Genomic DNA, 20,008 nt, shown 5'->3' with positions numbered 1-20,008 from the left:
TAAATGCGCTCAGATTAACCTTCAGCCGGGTAGGATCATCTGGCAGCACAGGGTACCGCTGCACTCACAGGGAAGGGAAGCTGCACTCACCGCCTCTGCCCAGCATTGCAAGAATGTCCCATCGCATGTCGCTAGCCCTGGAAAGAATAAAATCCGAAGTATGGTTTCTACTGAATGTGTATCACTTTTGCCCCATTGTGAAGCTAAAAGATTGTAAGTTGAGCCGTCATTTGTTAGGGACTATCTGTACCCAGTTCCATGTCTGACCTGGGTCTTCAGGCTGCTGTGTGTTTCATTGGTCCCTCGTCCTGGTGCATCTCCCTGTCCGTTTGTATGTTTTTTTTTTTTTTCAGTTTTTGGCCAGGATTGAGTTTGAACCCGCCACCTCCAGCATATGGGGCTGGCGCACTACTCCTTTGAACCACAGGCACCACCCCAGTCCGTTTGCATTTTTAGCCATCCTTTATTCACCATCTGTTGCTGAGTACCGTGCTACCATTGCCTTAACTTGTGGATTTGTGGGAACATGGGAGGGACATGTGTACATATGAATTTCACGGCGATAACAAAGCTGCAGCACCACTTGAATAGGTAACGCATTCTAGGAGTTTAGAGAAAGATGCCACACACAGCAGAACTAGGCCCTTGGGGGAACGGAGGGAGAATTTGGTATTGTAAAGCGACTAAGAGGGGATTTGGGTTTAAGAATAGAAGGTTCTGTGTTTCAAGGGTATGTGTGAATCAGGGAGTATGGAGTGGGAGGGGCCTCTTCCTGGCTGCTCACCTGCGGGGATCATTCAGAGGATGAGTGGGGGCAGGTCAGAGGGGCTTGTTCCTCGCTGAGGGCAGGGGAAGGGTGGGGAGGGAGGCAGCAGTTCCGGCCTCTCCATGTGGCCCTCTCGCACATGCATACCCTCTTCCCTGGAGCTCACGACAGTTCTCCCCCTTCCCCTTTTCTCCTCAGGTATCGTTACTTCAAGCCTCCAGGATGGCACTCCAATTCCGTTCACTCTTCCCCTTGGCCTTGCCTGGAATGCTTGCACTCCTTGGCTGGTGGTGGTTTTTCTCTCGTAAAAAAGACGACGTCAGCAGGCAGCATGAACAGGTGGAGGCCAGTGCTGTGGAGCTGAGGACCGACTCTGTCATCAAGGAGCCCCTCCCCAGGGAAGATGTCTTTTCTGCAGTCATATCCACACCCCCAAGTGTCACAGAGCCTCCAGAAAAGGAACCATCCACTGCGAGCAAGCCTTCTTTGGAGCCCCCAGCCTTGCTGCGGATACACCCGGCCCGTCGAAGATCAGAGTCCTCAAGCAGCCTTCCTAACAGCATAGACACGAGATCTCGACCAGGAACACGCAAAGATGACAGTGTAAAGTTGGAGCTGGCCCCGGCAGGTGACGAAGCCAAATCTGTTCCTCCAGAGTGCCCCCTTTTATCCCCAAAGGGTGTACCCTTCCCTCACGAAGCAGCTGAGGTTTGTAAGCAGGAGTCCACATTTGTCAGGACACCTGGGCGAGGCCGGTCAGGCCAGTTTGCGGCTCCTGCAGAGAAGCATGGCCCTGGGGAGAGGGGACGAGAGACACATGGGGCTGAAGGGACTGGTGATGCAGTGTTGGGGGAGAATGTGCTAGAAGAAGTTCTGTTGTCCCAGGAGCATGTTTCAGAATTGGAGAATAGCAAGGCTCCCTGCCTGGCCACCTTGGGAGGCGGTGGGGAGAAGGGCAGGAGTGGCTCACCACAGTTGATCGGGCCCGTGGAGCAGAGGGAAGAGTGTGTGGTAGAGACGTTGCTGAGTAGCTTTGAGTCGGCTCACATGGAGCTGGCTAAGGATGCTGAGATGCCTGCACCCCATGTCAGAGGTGGCAAAGCCTGGGACAGAGACCTCGCCGGAGAACTGGGCAAAGAAGAGAGCTTGGATACAGATGAGAAGATTGAGCAGGCTGCCTTCCAGATAATCTCTCAAGTGATCTTGGAAGCAACTGAAGAAGTGCTGGTTGCAGGTCATATGCATCAGGCCTCAGCCGGTCAGCTCCAAGGGCAAAAGGAAGAGAGTTATGCCCCAGGCGGCATGAAAACTGTCCTGGGTCAAGACATCATGGAGCCTGCCCTGGCTGCAGCAGAGGCAGCCTCCAGCCCATCAGATGCGTCCCCACCTTCGCCAGGCCTGCTGGCAGGGGACCTGCCACCACCAAAGACCTATGTGAGCTGCCTGAGCAGCCCTCTGTCCAGCCCCACCAAGGACAATAAGCCAAAGAACTCTGCATACCCTATCTCCCTAGCCTCTTGTCCCCAGCCGGCTACCCCCCTTGGAGAGTCACTGGATAGGGCAAGCATCCTGGTGGAAGAAGCCACCTGTGTGTCAGACAACTGCCAAGGTGTCCCTTCACTGGCCTTCTTGGGACACTGCTCTGATTCCCTCAGCACTTCAGGGCTTGAAGATTCTGGCACAGAAACCAACTCAAGCCCTAGGGACAAGGCTATCACCCCACCGCTGCCAGAAAGTACTGTGCCCTTCAGCAATGGGGTGCTGAAAGAGGAGTTGTCAGACTTGGGGGCTGACGATGGATGGACCCTGGATGCAGAAGCAGACCATTCGGGAGGTAGGAGGGTCTCAGGTGTTAGAGGATGGGGGTCTCCCTGTATCTGCTTGGGGCAGGCTGCTGATCAGCCTCTTCCTCCTGCTACTTGGGCAGCTAAGCATGGTCCTCTTTTTTTTTTTTTTTTTTTTTTGGTTTTTGGCTGGGGCTAGGTTTGAACCCGCCACCTCGGCATATGGGACCAGCACCCTACTCCTTGAGCCACAGGTGCCGCCCATAAGCATGGTCCTCTTGAGCTCTGTGTCCCAACCAGCACGCAGAGCGCGGGCACAGCCCAGTGCTGGTGGGGAACAAGAAGTCAGGTTGCCCTGGAGCCCCAGGAGCTGGAACTTGGCTGTTAGCCAGTGCAGCTTCCAGCCTTTCAGAAGGGTTTAGCTCAAAGATGGGTACATTGGTGAACCTTAAGGGTGCCTCTTTTTCTTAAATGGTAACTTCTAAATGGGGTGTTTTTTTTTCTTTTTTGTTTCTTTTTTTAATGGAGAGGCCTTAGCTTTATTTCCAAGTATGGGTGTGAGTTTTTTTAATGGTTATTTCCTTTTAATCATGTGCTTGTTCCCATGTCTTCACCTGCTTCCCTCCTCCAGAAGCTCTTACAGGGTAAGTGCCCAAAGAATGGCCACAGCTTTGAATACTTGTGGGAGGCTCAAGCTTCCCAACGCTGCTGTCACCTGTTCCTTCGCAGAGAGCCTCAGCCACTTTCTTTCTGTGCAGCTGCAGTTCCACCCCTGGGAAAGAGGGGCACTTTGTAACGAGGTGTCCAGTGGGTTTTTCGAGTGCTGACCCCAGCGTAGACAGTTCAGACCGCTAACTGACAGGTCAGCAGCTCCAGACCCTGCTTCTGCAGCCACCTGGGGTGTGTTCACCTCTCTCCTGGAGAGAGGCCACGAATCGCCAAGTGGGTTTTGACTTTTTGTCTTGGGGCCACTCCCTCCTACCATTTCAGCTCTGGGAGGGTTGGGAGTATTTACTGGGAATCTTACTACTTCCAGCATGTACTGCATACTACCTTTTGTTACCTCGTCTAAGGTGCTATTAAGACACTGCTGTTTTTGGTCAGGTGTGGTGGCTCGTGCCTGTAATCCTAGCATTCTGGGAGGCCGGGGTGGGTGGACTGCCTGAGCTCACAGGTTCAAGAGCAGCCTGAGCTAGAGCAAGACTCTGTCTCTAATAAACAAAATAGCTGGGCTTTAAGGCAGATGCCTGAGTCCCAGCCACTCGGGAGGCTGAGGCAAGAGAATCACTTGACCCCAAAAGTTTGAGGTTGCTGTGAGCTGTGCTGCCACGACACTCTACCAAGGGTGACAAAGAGAGACTGTCTCAAAAAAAAAAACTTGTGTTTTTGTGTACACCTAAAGGGAAAAAAATGCTGCCAATCATGATTATAGGAGGCCAGATACTATAAGATGCACCCTAACGTCAGGTTGTTAAAATGTTGCCCCCCAAATTGCATCTTTAAAAATCGGTGAAATTTTTTAGGAATGGAGGCGTTGCCCTTTGCCTGCTACCTCTCAGCCTTGTCATGGCCACCTCTGGATTGATTGCAGCAGCTACTCCCATGTGTTGAAAGCGTCCGAGTCTAGGGTCAGAACTGGGCCATGGTGGGCGGGAGGTTTAGGGACCACGGTGGACACCTGGTAAGACCGTCCTTGTTACCACTCTGTGGGTGCTGTGCACTGGGCTAGCACCCTGTGTGTTCACATCAGCCCTGCTTTGTATGGGAGGAAGTTGAAGCTGAGAGGGGTCCAGGGGACAGTCTGTCTGAGGAAGCTGAAAGCTGGCCTTGAGTGCAGCCTGCTAGAATCCTGGTGTGCTTCTGAGCCACTCCTGGGTACCCTTGGGGTGGCAGGTATTGGTTAGTCCCATTCTGTCGGGCAGAGGTAGGGGTCTGTGTATGGGTGGAGCCCCCATCCTCCTGCCTCTTTCAGCCTGCTCTGGTTCTAGCTGGCTGGCCAAGCCACTTTCTCTTAGGAGGGATAGTGTCCTTATGTGAAGCCTATTCTGAGCCCCTGGTGTTGAGGGAGGAGGTCACCGTGAAGGCGACTCTTCCTTGCTGGGAGCAGAGTCTGTAAATCTTAGTTCTCTGCACCCAGGCAGTGCATGGATTGCTTGGCAAAGGATTATGACCAGGGTTCAGAGAAACAATGCAGAAAATAACCTAATTGGTAGACTTTGCAGAGTGATCTATGCCTGGCAATTGAGTTGTCCATATTTAAGCCAGAGCTACTTCTCTTGAGCTGGTCAAGACCCCTGTTTTTCTGCAGTGGACCCTTTGGCACAGTCTCGAGAGAGTTGGACAGGCCAAGTTGGGCCAGAGTCCTGCTTCCCACTCTGTCCTCTTGTGAATGAACTTTAGCTTAGTCTTTTGACCCCGGGCATATTTGAGCCCAAAAGAGTATTCAGGGTTCCCAAGTTGAGCCCAAGCAGATGGTAAGGATGCCCTTCGTTCTTTGTCCACATCTGGCAGAGAAACACTAGGCCTTGATCAGGGATAAGACTGGGGCCCATGGAGAGGTTGATGAGGACTCTGTCTAGCTCTATTTGGCAGAAGGCCACCACCTGTGACCCCAGGCCTGGATGTCTGGGACTGGAGACCCTTGGGTGAGGGACAGAACTCGTGGAAGGATGTTGAGATGGAGACCAGTAGGTCGGGCTTCCCTGCGGACCCGGAGTGTGTCTCCTCCTCTACCATGCGGGCTCCCCTTCCCGGGATACAGTCTGTTTCTTCCCAGTTCACCACTTGTGTCTCTGCTATGGCAGCTGTGGCTGGGTGCGGCTGCCAGTTAAGCAAGTGGGACTCTAAGTGACGGGCTAAAATTAGGTATATCTACACCCCCAGTCCTCCTTTCATTGGGGTTGTTCTGAACCTTCTAGACTGAGCTGATAGTCACCTGCCAAGCTTGAGGAGGGGTTTGGGGCAGTGGGAAGTTGGGTGCGTGTCTGCACCGAGCCAGAGTCCAGGTGTGCACCTGCTGCTTTCCCCCCTGCAGGCTCTGACAGGAACAGCATGGATTCAGTGGATAGCTGTGGCAGCCTCAGGAAGACCGAGAGTTTCCAGAATGCCCAGGCAGGGTCTAACCCCAAGAAGGTCGACCTCATCATCTGGGAGATTGAGGTGCCAAAGGTAAGGGCTGTGTCCCCACAGGCTGAGTTCTGCAGCAAGTTCTGCGGCAAGCTCCTCTGCCTCGGGCCCATTAGACTTGGGGGAGCAGATCAAGGGAGGGACGGTCAACCAGAAGGAGCCCCTGTGTGCACCAAAGGCCGAGGAAAGGGACGCCATGTCTGGCCGCGGTTCTGAGAGCTTCTTGCAGTGTGGAATTCCTCCAGCTGCCTCTTGCAGCTCCTCAGACTCTGACGAGTCCTGGTGAGGCTACCCTCACAGGCCTGGGGGCGCTTCTTGTGTACTCCAGGGCTCAGATCTGTTTGGAAAAAAACCAGACTTGCTTCACTGTGCTCTGCTTAAGCTCTCTAGTGTAAAGTGCAATTTCTAATTGAGCAAAGCATAAATCCATACTTCAGAGAACTTGAAAAGTATAGAAATGTATGAAGAAAATAAAATGTAGCTCTAATCTTACCCCTGAGGGTGACTGAACGACTTTTATTTCTTTCTTACACCCTGTGGTTTTTAAACAAGACTGAAATTGTCACTTTAATTAATACTTTAAATATTTAACAATTTGATTTTCTGTGTTATTCGTTGACACCGTAATTTTAACTGCATTATTCATCACGTGAATGTCAATTTACGTCATCACTCCCCAATTCCAGAGCGCTTAAGTGGTTTCTAGCTTCTTGCTGTTAAGACTTAAAACTTATTAGCTTTGTCTTTAGGTGTATCTTTCTGGCTCAGAAGTAATTGGCAGGCTGTGTTCTCCCAGGGCCTCTGGCTCTGTGCTGAGGTGGAGACTGGCTTGGTCTGAACTCTGGGTCACAGTGGCTGTTTTCACCCCAGGTTGCTGGCTCCCTTGGTGGTTTTCTTCCCTGGGGTAACAACCCTGCCCTCCTCTCCTTCAGTGGTTACAAAGGGCACAGCAAGGCAGGCTCTGGACCAGGGCTCATTTGGGATTGTGTTGGAGCTTGTCTTACGTAATGGCTAAGTTTGGCTACTTCTGTCCACCTTGAACTCTGGTGCACTGGGCACTTCTGTGGGCCTCATGCTCTGCAGGCAGCCGACTGCCACTTGGCAGTGGGAGGCCAAGAGTTCTTAACCCTTCATTTTTAAATCGAGCCCCTTTATCTTTGGACCTGAGTAGACTTGAAGGGGAAGGTTTGTAGTTGATCGTTAGGCTGCTGAAACTTCGCATAGCACGGGTTTTGGGAAAGCTGCTGCATTTGCAGCTTTCTGGGTCTGGGCCACGTTGTTGAGGATGAGATGGCAACTGTTGGGTCTTGGAGACAGACTGCCCAGTTCAGCTGCTTAGCAGCTGTGTGACTTTGGGTGAGTTCCCTTAGCCTCTCTGGGCTTGTTTTCTCATCTGTAGAAAGATGGTGAAGTCATCTGTTACACAGGTACTGTGAGTAAGTTTAAGTGCTTAGAATAGTCCTGGCAGGTAAATGCTGACATGTTAACAGCTACTATACTTTAGCTTGACCTTGTGTAAAAACAAAAGCAGGTCTTTGGTAGTGCAGGGAGTTGGTTTTCTGTTAACCCTCCTGTCTCTTTCTCTCTCTCTGGAAGCACTTAGTTGGTCGTCTAATTGGCAAGCAGGGGCGGTATGTGAGTTTTCTGAAGCAAACATCTGGTGCCAAGATCTATATCTCAACCCTGCCTTACACCCAGAGCATCCAGATCTGCCACATAGAAGGTCAGTGGCAGCCGCTGCCTTGCGTTTAGCTTTCTCACCTGAGCCGTAAGTAACCCGAGGCACCTGCGTCCCGGTTGCTGTCCTTTTGGCATCTGAGTCTCTGAATAGAAAACATCCCTCCCCACTGATCCCAGGTGAGGGTGTTGGGTGTCTTCCCTGCAGGTGCGTGGAGACGCGGGTCCCTCTCCACCAGGTCTCTGTCCAGGAGAGGCAGGGGTGCTCAGCTGCAGGGCTCCAGGTCCAGGTTCAGGGTGTCTACCACCCCACCCTGGCTTCCTGGTAGAACAGAAGGACACAAGATCCCTGCCTGTGACTCCCCTCGGGCCCTTTCCCACCTGCCTGCCAGTGAACACGTTCGCTGACCATTCACAGGGTCAGTGGTGTCATCTGAGGGGGGTGGCACTCAAGTGCTTTGCTGCCTTTTAAAGATACACCTGAATATTAGGAAAGGCCTGTGGATTGGGCTCTGTGGCTGAGGTTGTTTGTGCTGTGACTTTTCTCTTACCCACAGTGATTGTATATCCTGCCCCCACCTCCATTTAGGCTCCCAGCAGCACGTAGACAAAGCACTGAACTTGATTGGGAAGAAGTTCAAGGAACTGAACCTCACCAATATCTACGCTCCCCCACTGCCTTCGCTGGCGCTACCTTCTCTGCCAATGACATCCTGGGTGAGCGTGCTTCTGGGTGATCAAGACTGCTTGCACGCCTTCCCCCAAATCCTACCTCAAGAAGCCCCCAGACTGCAGGCTAAGAAGGCAGAGCGCCCATTAATGCCTATGCCCTCTCACCTCTGGCTTCCACTGGTCAGTTCTGCTATTAGCCTGGGGACAAGGGTAAGGGGTGAAGTGTTGTCAGGAACCTAGCACCTTCTTGATCCCTGTGTGGGGGAACCACTTTCTCTAGCTCTACCCCTCTCACCTAATGTGTGTGTTTGCTTAGAAAGGAGATGAGGTGTTCAGACTGGTGTAGGGCTCCTTAAGCCTGGTTCTATATCATCAGTGTTATTTCTCAGCATCTGAGGCCTGGGTGGGGCCCAGGCCCACCATACTGGATTTGGATAGGACTTATCATGGTCATTCTGTTTGGAGCCAAACCTAGCCAAGCCTAGTAGTACTCTGGTGAAGGATTTCTTTCCCTTCCCTCTCCCCAGGAGGTACATAGATTTTAAAGAAGAATGAATCGTTCCCTCCAGACAGGAGTGTGACCAAGGAGGAACTGATGTTTTGAGGTTTCCAGGGTCTCTTGGGGCCTGTCACTCATCTTGCAGGGTACTCTGGCTGTGGGCAGTCCTCATCGCATAGGGAATAGAATTGCAGAGTTCTGTGGGCCGAAGACTATACTGACTGTGCTTCACACAGACAGGCTGAGTGTGTGGGTCCAAGGAATTGGCCCTCCGGGTATTTTTTTTAGGATGGTAGGCATTTTAGTTCTCTATTTTCCCCTTTCCTAAGACCCTTGTGCTGGGGGAAAGGAATAGGAGGTCTTTTGCTTTCCTGTGGATATTTGGGAGTGGGCTGAGCCCTACCTTATGCTTTGCTCCTGAATCAGAAAATTTTTGCAGGAGTCGTGGCCTTAGACTCACTTTCTTTTTGAACAATTGAGTGGTTTGTGGTTTGTGCAGTTTCCTTCTCTTGTATTCTGCTTGGCTCATTAGGACTGGAGAGGTGATCTCGGATGCCGCCAAACCAGCAGTGCCTGGGATAGGGCTTGGGGCCAGGACTCTTCCACTGTGGCCACCCTGCTGGATGGTGGAATGGCACCCGGCTCTGCCCAGAGTCCCCCTGGGTGTTGCCTGTAGCTTGACATTGGGAAAGCCGGCGTCTGAGGACAGGTATTTTAGAGCAGTGGTGGCCCCTTCTAGGGCTTTATCCCTTTGACTGCAGAGTGCTCAGAAGCAAAAGGTGCCAAGTGAGGGGTGCAGCAATCCCAGCAACTTGTATGATACATAGCAGGCTACTATTCATTATTGTGCAAATGCAGCTTTTGTAACAAAGAAATGTTCCTTTTTCCAGGACTTTGATAAAGCTGTTTGTATTTGCAAAATGAATAATGCGTAAAGGCGGAGTTTGCACCAAACATCTTATTTGAATGCCTGTAGAGGTTGTTCACAGTCAGAAGGTTAATGTGTGGTCTGGCCACTGAGCAAACCTGTGTTCAAAGTGTTTGGAGTGAGTTGGGTGTGTCAGGAGTGTTGAAGATGAGCAGGACTCAGAATGAAGGGGAAGCAGGAGGAGGCAGAGCGGCCGAGATCAGACTCAGAGACCCTGACCATGGACTCGACTGGAGGCTGCCGGGGGAAGGCAGAGTAGATACTGCAGGCCCTTGGCACCTGGGGCCAGCTGCAGGCCCACGGAGTTGGTGTTCCTCCCTGAGGAGGAACATGGCTACCTCATTCCCATGTTTACCCTCCCTGGGTCTTACAGACTCCGTGAGGTGTGGGGGGAGACAGTGCTGGCGGGTGGACCCTGCCCATGCCTGTGTGAGGCCCAGCACCGCACCACACTGCAGTTGGCTCTTGGGTGCCCTGTGTCTGCTTAGAGCCTCCCTGCCCGGCCCTGAGGTGAGGCTACTCCTGGTTTTACAGGGCAGCAGCCATGGTGGTGTCCGTGGTGAGGTAGCTGTGACCCTGGGTGGCACATTGTTCTGGGTTGCATACCATTATCAAAGGTGTGCCAGTTCAGAGACTTGCCATGGGGGCCCCAGGACTTACCCAAACATGAGAGGGATTGTTGCAGTGGCCGCCACCCCTTCCCCTCTGCAGCTTATGCTGCCCGATGGCATCACTGTGGAGGTAATCGTGGTCAACCAGGTCAACGCTGGACACCTGTTTGTGCAGCAACACACACACCCGACCTTCCATGCGCTGCGCAGCCTCGACCAGCAGATGTACCTCTGCTACTCTCAGCCCGGCATCCCCACCCTGCCCACCCCAGTGGAAAGTAAGTGCTGCCCCAGGGTGGGGTATGTGTGGGGAGCTCTGCACTCTGGTCTAGGCAGTAGGGTTGGGAAGGGGAGACCCTGAGAGGTTGCCTGTTCTGCCTTTGATCTTGACCAAAGAGGCCATTATGGGAACAGCAGCTGAGTTCCCAGCCCGCAAAAGCTGGTGTTTGCACTGGCTGAGGAAGTGATGGGATTGGAATGCAGTTTTGATGCAGGGATTCAGATCTCAGCTCTTGGTATCTGTTAAGCAGGGTGATGCCCACTTATTCCGGGAATTGGGGTTAGATACTGCAAGTGTTCTACATAAAACACTTGATGTAAAAGATTACTAAACCCAGCAAGCCTGTGCAGTGTGGGGTCATTTGAGTGTGGGGTCAAGTGACTTGCCCAAGTGACACCTGGATAGGGACTGGGGTCTGGAGCTGGTCCTTCATCACTTTGAGCTTTGTTGCCATAGCAGCGCAGGAATTAAATGTCAGAACACTGCTCAGACTTGGAGCCCGAAGTCCCCCAGTGAACTTCAAGGCATCAGAAAAACCTTTGAAGTTATCTGTAGCATTTTTGTGTGTGGTTTTGTGGTTTTTTGGTGTTTTTTTTTTGAGAAATAAGGATTTAGTTTCCATCAGATTCTCTCAAAGTTACCTTAACCAGCAGTAAGACTGAACTAGAGTCCCAGAGATGACCTTAGCAGCAGCTTTCTTTATGGGTCTGGACCCCGTGTCTTAAGTCCTCACCTTGGCTGGCCTAGGGCAGCTTCCGAGGTGCTGCTGGGTGGCCCTTACCTTCTGGTTCCATCTGCCCCTGCTGTGCCTGGGTGGGTTTGGTGATCCCTTGGAGCACAGCCTTGGTGGCTACCCAGGTGCTCTTCTCAGCACCTTCCTGAGGCAAAGGCTAGAAGAGGGGTTTAGGCCTAGGAGTCCCCCATCCAAGTTGTGGGCCGGAGGAGACCTGCTGTACTTAGGAGTGCTGGATCCCTGAGATTTTCCCTTGAGAAGGTAAAGCGGGCCCTGGCCCCATTCTCTGAGTGTTGTATTTTACTTGGCCTATTCTGGTTAATCTGTGTCCATCTCAGGCTTTAGTAAGCTTGAGTAATGGATCTAGGTTGAATGCTTTTTGGGTCTGGATAGCTTTGGGGGCAGCACACCTGCTCGGCTGAATTTCTCAGATCTAGCCTTTTCCCTCCCTCTGAGCTCTTGGTGGGGTGTGGGCCTCTGAGGAGTACTGCGGGGAGGAGGTGGGTAGCAGTGACCATGGTGGCTGCTGGGGCCCTGGGTGTTTGCACACATTGCTCTTCCTGCCCTGCAGTAACAGTCATCTGTGCCGCCCCTGGTGTGGATGGGGCCTGGTGGCGAGCCCAAGTGGTGGCCTCCTACGAGGAGACCAATGAAGTTGAGATTCGATACGTGGACTACGGCGGGTACAAGAGGGTGAAAGTGGACGTGCTCCGGCAGATCAGGTGGGTGGAGAGTTCCCAGAGGGTCCTGAGATGTGTGATCTCTGCGTACTTGGCTTCATCGTACCAGGCCACAGGTGCGGGTTAATTCTTCCTGCCTGCTGTGTTTCAGCTGACTCTGATAGAAATACAATCGCTTGCTCCAGCCAAACTGAGCTAAAAGGCCAGTCTTATAGAGGAATCCCCCAGTGCCATGTCAAGTAAAGCAGGTTCCTTTTTGGGAATTTGATGTGACAGGTCCCTCTGAGGTCAGGCTGGCTGCCTGCATCCATGGGTGCCATGATCTGTGGCCCTCTGTGCATATACCCTCTGCTTTGCTGTCATGGGTGTCACTATTCAAAAGGCAAATAAATACCGGCTTGGTATGGAGTTAACCATCATGTCCACGTTAAACTTGTTCCTTTCTTGCCTTCCCAGGTCTGACTTTGTCACCCTGCCATTCCAGGGAGCAGAAGTCCTCCTGGACAGTGTGATGCCCCTGTCAGGTAACCAGCTAGGAGGGCCTCTGGCTTGGCAGAATGGGGGTGAGGGGAAGTTATTGAGAGCAGGTCTCTCTTGGAGTCCTTGTTCTCACCTGGAGGGTGTAATGCAAATGCAAGTGGTTGCTACTTTCAGAGTTTGAGTGAATAGTTGGATCAAAATATGCATTTCTGGGGAGCGCCCGTGGCTCAGTGAGTAGGGTGCCAGCCCCATATACTGATGGTGGAGGGTTTGAACCCGGCCCCAGCCAAACTGCAACAACAACAACAAATAGCTGGGTGTTGTGGCAGGCACCTGTCGTCCCAGCTACTCGGGAGACTGAGGCAAGAGAATCGCCTAAGCCCAGCAGTTGGAGGTTGCTGTGAGTTGTGATGCTACGGCAGTCTACCAAGGGCAACAAAGTGAGACTCTGTCTCTAAAAAAAAAAGAAAGAAACATGCATTTCTAAGAAGGTCGGGGGAGGCCAGTACTGCTGATCCATAGACTCCCCACCGGGGTCCACTGCTCTCCACTTAGACCTCCAACATCGAGAGGCTTCCAATGAAGGCACCTTCTAGACTTGGCCAAAGTCTTTGCCCTCATGGTCAAGGGTGGACACTGAGGTTGGTGGTACCATTCTTCTAGCCACAGCTCCTTGGGGCCACACTGAGGACTGTCCTGACACCCCATCAGGCACCTTAGACTGTGAAAGCCTGGCCAGATGAGGCCTTGTCAGTGTGATCTTGGGTAAATTGCTTAGCTTCAGTTTCTGCCTCCAGAACATGGGGGGTGGTTACTGTCTTTCCACGTGGCTATGAGAATTCCATAAGCCCAGGAACTGGTGTGTAGAAGGTGGTGAAACAGCGACTCATGGCTTGAGGTTTTATGTTTGCAGATGATAGTCTGTTCCTCCCGCCCCCTCCTCCTATAGGCCTGTTTCTCTGATCTTGTCTGGCTTGCCTGAAGTAGTCAAGTGCATTGGAAACACTGCCATCTAGCTGGGGTCATGGTGGAGGGCACACTGGTGGGGGGTGTCCCATGCTGTGTTTTTTCATCTGTCTAAGCAGTCTGTGCTCCTTCCTTCATACCATTTTTTGTAGACCTTTGTGAACACCCGTTTCTCCCACCCTTGTCACCTCTTGCCTTGGCTGTGATTTTCTACATAACTTTTATGATCTGACAGAACAGAATGCTGCCTTAGCACCTTACCTGCTAGAGGGTGGCTGCCCCTGTTGGGCCGTGCCACTGTTGCCTGGATTTGAATTCTACCTTCGCCACTTGAGGACCTTTGATGATCGACCTTTATGTCAGTGTTCTTGCCTGCAAAGCTGGGACACCACTTGGTGTAACTGATGGAGTGGAAGACACATATGGTCCGCGTCTGATAGGGTTGTGCCGGTGGTGGTGGTATTCCAGTGAAGGCAGAGGTTCTGTCCCTTTGTTCTCTGTCCTCTGGCAGGTGGGCAGCTTATGGCAGGGACCTGAGCTGTTCCACTTGGAATAACGTGGAGGCCTTGGCTCTGTCCCTCACGCAAACCTGGGTCTCCACGGTGCACCTGTCAAGTCCCCCGTGGCATCTGCAGTGTTCCTCCTGGAACAGTGTGTGCGTGGATGCCTGGCCTCAGTGAGGGCCTCAGTGCCATCTTTCCTCCTACAGATGACGACCACTTTTCCCCGGAAGCAGATGCCGCCATGAGCGAGATGACCGGCAACACGGCACTGCTTGCCCAGGTGTGTTTGGGGTGGGAGTGGGGCAGCCAGGGTCTGCCCCAGAAGCCTCCTGCCTCCCTTATGCAAGGGTCTGGGCTTCTTGGGAACTGATCTTGACATTGTGCCCTTGCTGTGGCTTGGGCCCTGGGTTGACCAGCAGCCTTTGAGAGATGCATGGAGTTGCTTTAAATCATGCTTTTGTTATCTCTTCTTCAGGTGACAAGTTACAGTCCAACTGGCCTCCCTCTGATTCAGCTGTGGAGTGTGGTTGGAGATGAAGTAAGTTCTGCCCTTCTTTTCCTTCTGGGTTGCTGGCCAACAGTAATGGATTGATTTGGGCTGGTTCTGGGATTGTTTTTTCATCAGTTAATCAGAAGACATAACTATAATCCAGTGTCCTCCAGGGGACACGTTGGGTACCCCACTGGAGGTGGTGATGTCATGTCTTCTAGTGGGGAGAAGCCAGGGCTGCTGCTAAACACCCCGCAATGCCCAGTACAGCCCACAATAAAGAATTACCCAGCCACATGTCAGTAATTGCCATAGTGGAGGAACCTGCCCAGACCTGGGACTTTCTACCATCTTCCATCTGAGGGTTATTTAAAGCTTAGATTTCAACAACATATTAAAAAGCCAATTGCCACACCATTCTACCTAAGTAAATGCCCTGCCAGCTAGATAATGAGTGCCCTGCCATACCCTTGCACATCTGTCACCTGTGGTAGCAGCCTGGGGCCTGGGAGGGAGCGCCTCTGTGGGCTTGAGAGGCAGCCCCAAGGTGCCCTGGGCACAGCTCTCAAGGGAACTTTGTTTTCTAGGTGGTGTTGATCAACCGGTCACTGGTGGAGCGTGGCCTTGCTCAGTGGGTGGACAGTTACTACGCAAGCCTTTGACTCCTGGTCCCGCAGCCGCGTTTTGAGTCTTTTTTGCACTGTTGAAATCAGGCTTGGCATTCAAGGCAAAGATTGAACATCAGAATAACATCCTCTCCAGAAAGTCCTTTTTTTCCCCTCATACTATAGTCCTGTTGAGAAGTTATTTCAAAAGGGTAGTGCTATGGGTTCTTTTCAAAGCCATAGTAAATAGCATTTGACAAACCAGTTGGCTTAACCTGGTTCTACACTGTTTAAAAAAAACAATTGAAGAACACTAGTCTCAACCAGGTTGTCCTATTCCCCCCTCTGTCCAGGCCCTTTCCCTTTCCCTCCCAGCTCCGCCCCTCCAGAACCAGGCAGACTGCGGGAGATGGGCAGGGGCTGAGTGGTGCTGGCTTGAGAGGGTTCCTTTTCCTTCACAATCTTCTTCAGGGAGCAAGACATGAATTAATTGGTATCAATTACTTGTACAGCTTATGTAAATAAATTGCTGACATTTAACCCTTTTTATAAACTTCACCTAGGTCTCTAGGAACACAGACTTTTTTAAATGCAGATGTAAATATGAAGTGATCATCACACCTCTGACCTCAGTCAGTGGGTAGAGGAACAGCTATCCTGCCAAGCCTGGTTGTAATTTATAACCATTTTCTATTTGTGCAAACTCTGTAAATATGTTTAAAGAATGTAATATTTTGTACAAGATACACTGGAGAACAAAGGGAACTGAGATTTTTCCACACCACATGTCATCTGTAAGTAGAAGCTAGTTCTGCATAGCATAGCTGCCGACCCTGGCCCCTCTTGCCAGGGGCTCCTGTGGCTTCCTGCATACTGGACAGGGTGACTATGGTCTAGACTGTGATCTGGGGATTTTTTTGCTGTAAAAATTTGTTTAAAAAAAAAAAAAAAAAAAAGGAACTCATTGAATTACCTTGCAGTTGGTGTGTTTGATTCTTTTTTAGACTGGCTTCAGCATTGTGCAATTAAATAAGTAACTTAAGTCACTTACATAAATCTTTAATTGTATAACCTGGAGCTTTGAGTTTATTTTTTCCCCCCCAAACATTGGAGGGTGGGTGTGAGAGTGGGGAGGTAGGCCACAGGACCACAGGTAAAGGAGACCCACAGTTCTTTGAAGACTGGCCTTTTCTTCTCTTCCTACCCCACCAAGTGACAGTCAAGCTTCCTCCCATTTCCCCCACTGAGTATCTAAATAGCCCACTTAAAGTTTAAAGCGCTGGGGCGGCGCCTGTGGCTCAGTCGGTAAGGTGCCGGCCCCATATACCGAGGGTGGCGGGTTCAAACCCGGCCCCGGCCAAACTGCAACCAAAAAATAGCCGGGTGTTGTGGCGGGTGCCTGTAGTCCCAGCTGCTCGGGAGGCTGAGGCAAGAGAATCGCTTAAGCCCAGGAGTTGGAGGCTGCTGTGAGCTGTGTGAGGCCACGGCACTCTACCGAGGACCATAAAGTGAAACTCTATCTCTACAAAAAAAAAAAAAAAAGAGTTTAAAGCGCTGGTTTCCAAATCCAGTCACGTATTCTTTGAAACAACTTTTTTTTTTTTTTTGAGACAGTGTCACTCTTGTTTCCTAGGCCTACAATGCCATGGCCTCAACCTAGCTCACAGCAACCTCAAACTCATGGGTTCAAGTGATCCTTCTCCCTCAGCCTCCCTAGTAGCTGGGACCACAGGCATCTGCCACAATGCTTAGCTAATTTTTCTACTTTAGTAGAGATGGGATCTCTTGCTCAGGCTGGTCTTGAACTCCTGAGCTCAAGGGATCATTCTGCCTCAGCCTCCTAGAATGCCAAGATTATTGGAGTGAATCATACGTTCTTTGGTTGTACGTTCTAAGTTATTTAATCTACTATACTGATAATGATACAAAAACAGATGCATGTAAGTGATGAGAACAGATGTGTCTGGTCATTGTTGAGGTGGCCTAAACAAAGTAGATGAAGACCAGATAATGGCACCAACCTTAAAGCACCTAAATCTGAGAAACGTCCTCTGCTTCTGTGGTCTACAGCCAATGCAGCTAGGACTACAGGAGAGCCGCTTTGAGCTTGGGCACTTGGGTGTGAGTCTGGTCATGATACCCCCATGTCTAAGCTTTTCCTATGTGAGCTCCAGCATTGCTGGAGTATGAGAGGGTTCTGGGGGTATTCTTAGTTTGGAGAGAGAACTTGCAAAGTCTGGCATGCAGGTGCAGATCTGGCTTTTATCTTCAGGGAACCCTTCTGGGTTTTATTATTTATGTATTTATTTTTTATGAGATAGAGTCTCACTCTTTTGCCCCAGGCTAGAGTGCCATAGTATCACAGGCACCCTTGACCTCTTGGGTTCAAGTGATCCTTTTGCCTCAGCCTCCTGAATAGCTAGGCCTACAGGTACCCACCACAATGCCTGATTTTTCTGTTTGTATTTTTTGTTTGTTTTCATTAGAGACAGGGTGTCACTCTTGCTCAGGCTGGTCTCGAACTCCTGAGCTCAAGCAATCCATGTGCCTTGGCTTCCCAGCGTACTAGGATTCCCACTAGGTTTTGAATAGAATGACACTTCCAGTGCAGGGAAGAGGACTAGGCCCCATCTGGCAGCTTTAGATGAGGAAAATGGGTTACTACCAGTGACTGAGGCCTTAGAGCAGTGATTTTCAACCAGCGTGTCGTTAGAGGATCTTAGGTGTGCCACGAGAATTTTTAAAGATCATTAATTATTTTCAAAAGAAATTTAGAGCATAGTATACCCTTTTTTTGCTCTTTTTTTGGGGGGGCGGGGGTATCAACATAATTTAAGTATGCAGCGAAGTTTACCTATAGGTTCAAATGTGCTGTGAGATAAAGGCTGAAAAACCCTGCCTTAGGGTCTTGTCCTTCGAGGGTGGCCTTAAGAAACATGGTTTGGAATACAGGAGGGAAAGGCAGCTGGAGGCTGGCAGAGGGCGTGTACTCCTTGAATACATGCTTTTCAGATTGTTGTGGGCATTTAATTTCTAGAGTTATGAAAAAGTTAATTTTTGACCATTTTGCCAGAAATTTTGTTGGGTTTTAAGGAACCGTAGATTCCTGCAGATCCTCACTATGCCACTCTGGAAGTCGGTTTTCCAGGCAAGTACACGAGAGACACTGTCTCTGTTTAATTACCTGTGGGCCGTCCAGGGGATGCTTGTGAGTTGGAAACACAGGAGGAGACAGTGCTGCGGAGAGGTCTGGGGACCTGGCCAGAGTGTGGGGGTGGGTGGCGGGAGCTGTGCCGAGGCTGGACCCTCTCCTGGGCTCACTATCTGACTAGGTGTTGACACTTCCTCTCTGATGTCACCATGGAGGCTGGATTCTGGAGTTATTGCTACACCTTATACAACCTTGGTTATGCCACTTACAGGCGTCAACATCTGTCAGATGAGAACCGATGTCGCATCTAACCATTCCAACCTTGAGAACAGAAAACAAGATGAGTAGCTGGAGTGTTTAGTACGTGTCAGATGCTGACAGGTAACAGTCACCGACACAGCCCACCAAGGCAGGGACTCCTTCACAGACGAGCACACCAACCCCATGGGTCCTTCACCTAGAACCTGCGGAGAGAGCAGAGCTGAGACAGCCAGGCTGTGCCCCAACACTCCTAAAGCAACGTGGACTAATCTTGCCTCAGTCATATCCCTGGATAAATGCCCCAGTTGTTAAGTGACCAGTCCACAGAAGAGTTTTTTTGAGACACAGTGTTGTGGTGTCACAGCTCACAGCAACCTCAAACTCTTGGGCTCAAGAGTTGCCTTAGCCATGTGGCTGGGACTACAGGCGCCCTTTACAATGTCTGGCTATTTTTAGAGACAGAGTCTCAATCTTGCTAAGGTCGGTCTTGAACCTGTGAGCTCAGGTTAATCTACCTGCTTCAGCCTCCCAGAGTGCTAGGATTACAGGCATGAGCCACTGAGCCTGCCCTACACAGAAAAGTTTTTAAAGTGGAAAAAAATACATCAGGAGAAATTAATGATTTTGCTTTTGTGGGAAATTAAAGTCTTAAGTGTCACAAACAAAGCCAGGAGAAACTTGGAGTAACCAGGTCAAAAAGTGAGGAAAACTGTCTCCACTGTAAGATGTCCAGACCCAGGTTTTCTACTTCCTGCCCAATACCCCTTATCCTTAACCCAGTACCCCTTACCCTTAACCCCCTACCCCTTATCCTTAACCCAATACCCCTTATCCTTAACCCAGTATCCCTTATCCTTAACCCAGTACCCCTTACCCTTAACCCAATACCCCTTATCCTTAATCCAATATCATTTCAATGTGTAATAGACATAAAAGTATTATCTTGGTGAGATATTTTAAAGCATTTTTCATGCTAAGACTTTGAAATCTGGTTTGTGTCTTAAACTTCCAGCATCTCTTTCATTTCAGGTATTCAATAACCTCATGTGGCTTGTGGTTACCCTCTTGGACAGCATAGGCCTAGACTATTTCACTGATTTTGCATTGCACCGATACAGCTTACATATGATCTTTCTTATTAAAAAAGTTTTGGGTTCATTTGCACATTTTTTTCTTGTCTTTTTTTTTTTTTTGAGACAGAGTCAAGCTGTTGCCCTGGGTAGAGTACTAGGGCATCACAGCTCACAGCAACCTCTAACTCCTGGGCTTAAGTGACTCTCTTGCCTCAGCCTCCCAAGTAGCTGGGACTACAGGCACCTGCCACAACGCCCTGCTATTTTTTGGTTGTAGTTGTCATTGTTTGGAGGGCCCGGGCTGGATTTGAACCCACCAGCTCCGTGTATGTGGCTGGCACCCTAGCTGCTTAAGCTACAGGCACCAAGCCTTTTTTTTTTTTCTTTTTTGAGACAGTCTCACTTTGTCGTCCCTGTAGAGTGCTGTAATGTCATAGCTGACAGCAACCTCATACTCATGGCTCAAGCAATTCTCTTGTCTTAGCCTCCCAAGTACTTGGGACTACAGGCACCCAACACAATGCCCCGCTATTTTTTAGAGATGAGTCTTGCTCTAGCTCTGGCTGGTCTTGAGCTCATGAGCTTAGGTGATCTACCCACCTCAGCCTCCCAGAGTACTGGGATTACAGGCAAGGGCCACTGTGCCTGGTTCCAAATGAACTTTAGGATAGTTTGGCAGAGGGTAGGGAGGATGGAGGTAAATGTTCTATCTGAATTTTCAAA

At 50.5% G+C, this 20,008-nt stretch overlaps 1 protein-coding gene across 5 annotated transcripts in view; it reads left to right on the top strand.

The window, feature by feature from the left end:
* Positions 1–15,869, top strand: part of AKAP1 (A-kinase anchoring protein 1) — a 36,975-nt gene extending 21,106 nt beyond the window's left edge. For 4 of the 5 annotated variants that reach the window (XM_053570389.1, XM_053570385.1, XM_053570386.1 and 1 more), the window contains exons 2-11: positions 965–2,600; positions 5,585–5,718; positions 7,273–7,399; positions 7,943–8,070; positions 10,164–10,341; positions 11,648–11,798; positions 12,213–12,280; positions 13,912–13,985; positions 14,181–14,243; positions 14,783–15,869. In XM_053570389.1, coding sequence (XP_053426364.1) covers positions 989–2,600; positions 5,585–5,718; positions 7,273–7,399; positions 7,943–8,070; positions 10,164–10,341; positions 11,648–11,798; positions 12,213–12,280; positions 13,912–13,985; positions 14,181–14,243; positions 14,783–14,857 — 2,610 coding nt within the window. In that variant the 5' untranslated portion in view covers positions 965–988 and the 3' untranslated portion in view covers positions 14,858–15,869. The remainder of the gene's footprint in view (positions 1–964; positions 2,601–5,584; positions 5,719–7,272; positions 7,400–7,942; positions 8,071–10,163; positions 10,342–11,647; positions 11,799–12,212; positions 12,281–13,911; positions 13,986–14,180; positions 14,244–14,782) is intronic. The other variant, XM_053570390.1, reaches the window with a different exon arrangement.
* The last annotated feature ends 4,139 nt before the right edge of the window (positions 15,870–20,008 follow it).

This window comes from Nycticebus coucang, chromosome 18 (genome assembly GCF_027406575.1).
Source record: "Nycticebus coucang isolate mNycCou1 chromosome 18, mNycCou1.pri, whole genome shotgun sequence".
Lineage (NCBI taxonomy): Eukaryota > Metazoa > Chordata > Mammalia > Primates > Lorisidae > Nycticebus > Nycticebus coucang.
Note: the sequence above shows the minus strand (reverse complement) of the source record. Positions and strands in the feature narration are given on the sequence as shown.